Source organism: Panulirus ornatus, chromosome 46 (assembly GCF_036320965.1).
Source record: "Panulirus ornatus isolate Po-2019 chromosome 46, ASM3632096v1, whole genome shotgun sequence".
Classification (NCBI taxonomy): Eukaryota; Metazoa; Arthropoda; class Malacostraca; order Decapoda; family Palinuridae; genus Panulirus; species Panulirus ornatus.
The window spans coordinates 16,870,580-16,876,579 of record NC_092269.1 but is presented as its reverse complement, the minus strand read 5'-3'; the positions used below and the strand labels follow the sequence as shown (position 1 = coordinate 16,876,579).

General features: G+C 40.9%; 1 protein-coding gene across 1 annotated transcript in view; it reads right to left on the bottom strand.

The window, feature by feature from the left end:
- LOC139763323 (probable glutamate receptor) overlaps positions 1-6,000 on the bottom strand; it is a 239,562-nt gene that overhangs the window by 204,126 nt on the left and 29,436 nt on the right. The window contains exons 3-4 of the mRNA XM_071689344.1: positions 5,177-5,335; positions 782-872 (exon numbers count right to left, since the gene is read on the bottom strand). Of these exons, the coding sequence (XP_071545445.1) occupies positions 782-872; positions 5,177-5,335 (250 nt within the window). The remainder of the gene's footprint in view (positions 1-781; positions 873-5,176; positions 5,336-6,000) is intronic.

Here is a 6,000-nt window from a genome sequence, read left to right as displayed (position 1 = left end):
AAAAATGTGTGGAAGTCGAGAACATTATCTCGGAAAGCAAAAATGGGTATGTTTGAAGGAATAGTGGTTCCAACAATGTTGTATGGTTGCGAGGCGTGGGCTATGGATAGAGTTGTGCGCAGGAGGATGGATGTGCTGGAAATGAGATGTTTGAGGACAATGTGTGGTGTGAGGTGGTTTGATCGAGTAAGTAACGTAAGGGTAAGAGAGATGTGTGGAAATAAAAAGAGCGTGGTTGAGAGAGCAGAAGAGGGTGTTTTGAAATGGTTTGGGCACATGGAGAGAATGAGTGAGGAAAGATTGACCAAGAGGATATATGTGTCGGAGGTGGAGGGAACGAGGAGAAGAGGGAGACCAAATTGGAGGTGGAAAGATGGAGTGAAAAAGATTTTGTGTGATCGGGGCCTGAACATGCAGGAGGGTGAAAGGAGGGCAAGGAATAGAGTGAATTGGAGCGATGTGGTATACTGGGTTTGACGTGCTGTCAGTGGTTTGAATCAAGGCATGTGAAGCGTCTGGGGTAAACCATGGAAAGCTGTGTAGGTATGTATATTTGCGTGTGTGGACGTGTGTATGTACATGTGTATGGGGGGGGGGGGGTTGGGCCATTTCTTTCGTCTGTTTCCTTGCGCTACCTCGCAAACGCGGGAGACAGCGACAAAGTATAAAAAAAAAAAAAAAAAATATATATATATATATATATATATATATATATATATATATATATATATATATATATATATATTGACAGATAGGTAAATAGCTATACTATTTTACTTACCTCCCTACTAACCATTCCCACCACGCCGGACCAAGACCCATTTCCTAGTTTCCTTCCTGATCCTTTATCAGGGGGCTGGACGAACGTGTATCTGGTGAGGAAAATGATGATCAGGCTCTTACTATTATATCTTGAGGCATTTGGTTGTTAGAGAAGAGAAGTTTGCTGCCTTATGGAGTGTTGTACACGTAAGCTGTGTCAGTTCCTCAGTATGATATCTGTAGAGTGCTGTAGATCTTCTATGTTGTACAAGTGAAGAGTGTCAGGTGTTTGGTGTCGTTCCTGCAAAGTGTGGCTGGTCCTCATTTTGTATCTGTAAAGTGTTGCAGGTCCTTTGTGTTATAATTAAGTGTGTTGTAGGTCTTCGGTGCTATATCAGTTATATCAGTGTTATATCAGTAAAGTATGGCAGGTCCTCAGTGTTGTACCTGTAATGTGTGGCGGGCCCACATTGTTGTACTTATAATGCATGACAGGTCCTCAGTGCTGTACAAGTCGTGTGGTAGTTCCTTGGTGCTGAACTTATAAAGTGTGGCATTTCCTGGGTGTTGTACTTATACAGTTTGATGGATCATCAGTACTGTGTTAGTAAATTGTAGCAGGTCCTCAGTGTTGTAAAAGTGAAATGTTAAGGGTCCTGTGTGTTGTACCTATTACGTGTGGTAGAGCATCAGTGTTATACATGAAGAGTGTGGCAGGTATTTCGTGCTGTACCTGCAAAGTTTGGCAATCCTTAGTGTTACGCCAGTGTGTGTGTGTGTGTGTGTGTGTGTGTGTGTGTGTGTGTGTGTGTGTGTGGATGGGACGCTGTATCATTTTGCCTGTATGGAAGCGGTGTGAGAGGTGTTAAAGAAACTTACATGACTAGACATTGTTCCTGAAACTCAAACATACCTTATCATTTGAAAGAAATGTGAGAGAGATAAAGAATATCTTAATAATTAGAAGGTAATGGAATACGGATGCGACCGTTTTCCTGATCATTTTCATCATCAGGGTTATGGAGATCATTGTATTTCTAAAGATATGAATTATCACAAAAGCACATAGATCTCGGGTCTATCCCGTTTTCCTTGTTCCCTTGAATTCTGACAATTACATTCTCTTTTTGTCAACTTTTTCTCACTCATTTTCTACAGATGTTCAAATCGTTTCTGCACAACAACCTCTGTTCTCAGCCACATGTCTTTTAATACCACACATCACGCTTACTATTTCATTGCTTATTCAATCAAACCACCTCACACAACAAACATAACATTTCTAACGCATCTACCTCCTTTGCACATCCTTATCTTTGCCAACGCCAAGCATCTACTGAATATTGTTGGGACTTCCATTCATTCAAACATACTCATTTTTTGTCCCCTTACATAACGTTGTCTCTTCCCACACATTCATCACTCCCTGAACCATCGCCCCCTCAACAATCACTTCCATGGTTCGATTTGTAGCCATGTCCAATACTTGGTTTCTAAAACACTTCACTTCAAATTTTCTCCATTCAAACTGACCCCTCAAAAAAGTACTGTTCCTCAATCCGAATAAACTTAATAACTCTGCTTATATTCACATTCACTTTCAGCTTTCTCATTCTAAACACTCTTCCAAACTCAGATACTAACTTCTGCAGTTCCACACTCGAGTCCACCACAAGGGCTGTATCATCAGCAAAAAGGTGTCTCATTTCCCAGGTCCTCACATCCCCAAGAGCCTTCATACTCATCCCTATCTCCAAGACACTCACATTTACCTCCCGAACCACCACATCCATAAACAAACTGAACACACCCCTGCTGTAGGATGAACTTATTCTCCTCTCTTCTTACACGCACACAAGCATTACACTCTTGATAAAAACTTTTCACTGCTTCTGGCAGCTTACTTCCGACATCATATATTCTCAAGATCTTCCACAAAGCATCTCAATCAACTTTCTCGTATGATTTCTTCAGATCCATTAAAGCCATATGTAAATCCATCTGTTTTTCTCTATATTTCTTACACATTCTTGAAAGCAAACACCTGATCCCCACATCTGCCACTTCTGAAACCAAACTGCTGTTCTCCAATCTGATGCTCTGTATATGCATTCACCCTCTCAACAACCAGTACCCTCCCATACAACGTACGAGGTATAGTGAACAAACTTATGCTTCTATACTCTGAACACTCGCCTATATTTCCCTTGTCTTTATATAACAGCACTAAATATGTATTCTTCCAGTCTTCAGGAACTATGTAACGTGATCCATCCATACACTGAAAATTCCTACCAACTAATCAAGAACATAGTCACCCCCTTTCTTAATATTTTCCACTGTAATATCATCCACCCCAGCGGCTTAACCACTTTTCATCTTATACAAAGATTTAACTATCTCTTTTCACTAAATCACTCTCCTTGACATTCACTTCGCTTATTACCCCGACCAAAACATATCTACCACTCTATCTTCAAACATATTTAACAATCCTTTAAAATACTCATTCCATCTATGATCACTTGCCCTTTTGTCCTCTTCACCGATGTTCGCATTTGTTCTCTTGTCTTTTGCACATTATTTACTTCTTTCCAAAACATCGTTTTACACTCCCTAAAGTTTAATGGTACTCTCTCACCTCAGTTCTCATTTGCCCACTTTTCTAACCCTTGCACCTTCCTCTTGACCTCCTGGTGCTTTCTTTTGTACATCTCCTTCCAAACGCCTCTCTTTTCTCCTTCAGTAACAATATCACTTCTTCATCACACTACCCACTACCCTTTCTAGTCTGCCCACCTCCTACCTTTCTCATGCCACATGCATCTCTTGCACATGGAAGCAATGCTTCCCTAAATACCTCTCATTTCTCACCCACTCCACTTGCTTCATTTACTCTCACTTTAAGCCATTCTACACAATTATGTTTCCTAAGCTCACATACTTTCACCACACTCTTTTCACCGACATTGTTTCCTTTTTTTTTTTTTACGAGAACCTCCACGAATCTTCACCCACCCCTAAACAAGATAGTCATCAGACATCCTACCATCTGCCCCTCTCAGCATATTTCCCTTCGGAATTCTCTCTTTTAAACGACTACCAATTAGAATGTGATTTGATGATACTCGTTAAATCATGTACGTATATTTGTGTATATTCTTTTAAACCAAGTATTCCAAATCACCAGTCCTTTATCAACACACATCTCCAAAAGCTGTTCACCATATCCATTCAAAACACTAAATACCCCATGCGCCCAATAATTCCCTCATCTGCCACATTACTCACTTTGCATTTAAATCATCCATCACTAAAACATCTTACATCAAAACACTCACTCAGCTGCTCCCTAAGCACTTGCCTCTCATATCCATTTTCTAACTGCAATGTGCAATACACTGAAACCACAGCTCCTTCTCCATAACCAGTCCCCATGGACCTCTCCATGGCTTACCAGTCCGCTTCACATTTCCTGGTTCAGTTCATTCAGAGCTTGTCGACTCCTGTATACCACATGGCTCTAATTCACTCTATTCCGTACATGCCATTCAGTCTCGTTGTTCCCTTCCTTTCTGACACATATATCCTCTTTGTCAACCTTTGCTCACTCAGTCTCTCTATATGTCCAAACCATTTTAGCACACTCTCTTCAGCTCTCTCAACCACACTCTCTTTAATACCACAACTCTTTCTTACTATTTCAATACTTACGCGATCAAACCACTGCACACCACATATCGTCCTCATCAATTTCGTTTCTAACACCTCCACCCTCCTCCACACATCATCATGTATAGCATGTGCCTCGCATTCACATAACATCATTGGCACTACTGTACCTTCAAACACCAATTTTCGTCCACCCAGGTAATGACCCCTCTCTCCACACATTTCATAATACTCCCAGAACCTTTACCCACTTACCCACCCAAAGACTCATTTCCACATCCATAGTTCCCTTTGCCGCCATGTCCTTCCTGAACACAAACTTGCCAGCTTTCCATTAACTGACCTAGAAGCAACATTAGCCTGACACTTAAGTTTCTTTCAAATTGAAATATATGATGTTATGAATGCATTCTGATTTTCAAGAAAAACTTTTGAAATACTTCAGCTTCCTTGGAACCCAAACTAAGTAAAATCATTATGATTTTTCTGTTTTAGAAATGTTTCAGAATGAAATGCAGTTATACATAACCCTAATACAAAAACCTCTTTTGTTGTCAATCTTATTCTTATGGAGTGGTGACACAAGTAATATTTCAGGAAGGGGATAAGGTTTATAGCTGAATGGTCATCATTAGAGTCACATCTGAGGACAAGTGACTTGAATTGTCTGAGGAGGAGCAGCAACTTGAAATGCCTGACACAACGTGACACCTTCAGCAGACACTGACCATTGTGTACTTACGTAAAGTTTAAACCTTTGGCAAGATAATCAAGTATATCAACTTGGTCACCCTCGAACCACAACCGTTTCCCTCCTGGCGTCTTCACATCTTCCTTCACTACAACCTTCGTAAGTATTCGAGGGTTCATTGCCACCACTAGCTCTGGCTGATGGGAAAACCTAAGGAGGCAAGAGTTACATCTTCTTTATTCTATCGTCCAAAGTTATTTTCTGGAAATATATCAGAGAATATTCCCAGTGTTAAGAGATTTATTTAATCTGACAATCATATTAGTTTATTCGGACTTCTTGATTTCTTATCTGATCTGCCGTGATAGTAAGAACGGAATGAAATGAAATCTTCATATATATATTTTTTTTTTTTATACTTTGTCGCTGTTTCCCGCGTTTGCGAGGTAGCGCAAGGAAACAGACGAAAGAAATGGCCCAACCCCCCCCCCCCCATACACATGTACATACACACGTCCACACACGCAAATATACATACCTACACAGCTTTCCATGGTTTACCCCAGACGCTTCACATGCCTTGATTCAATCCACTGACAGCACGTCAACCCCTGTATACCACATCGCTCCAATTCACTCTATTCCTTGCCCTCCTTTCACCCTCCTGCATGTTCAGGCCCCGATCACACAAAATCCTTTTCACTCCATCTTTCCACCTCCAATTTGGTCTCCCTCATCTCCTCGTTCCCTCCACCTCCGACACATATATCCTCTTGGTCAATCTTTCCTCACTCATTCTCTCCATGTGCCCAAACCATTTCAAAACACCCTCTTCTGCTCTCTCAACCACGCTCTTTTTATTTCCACACATCTCT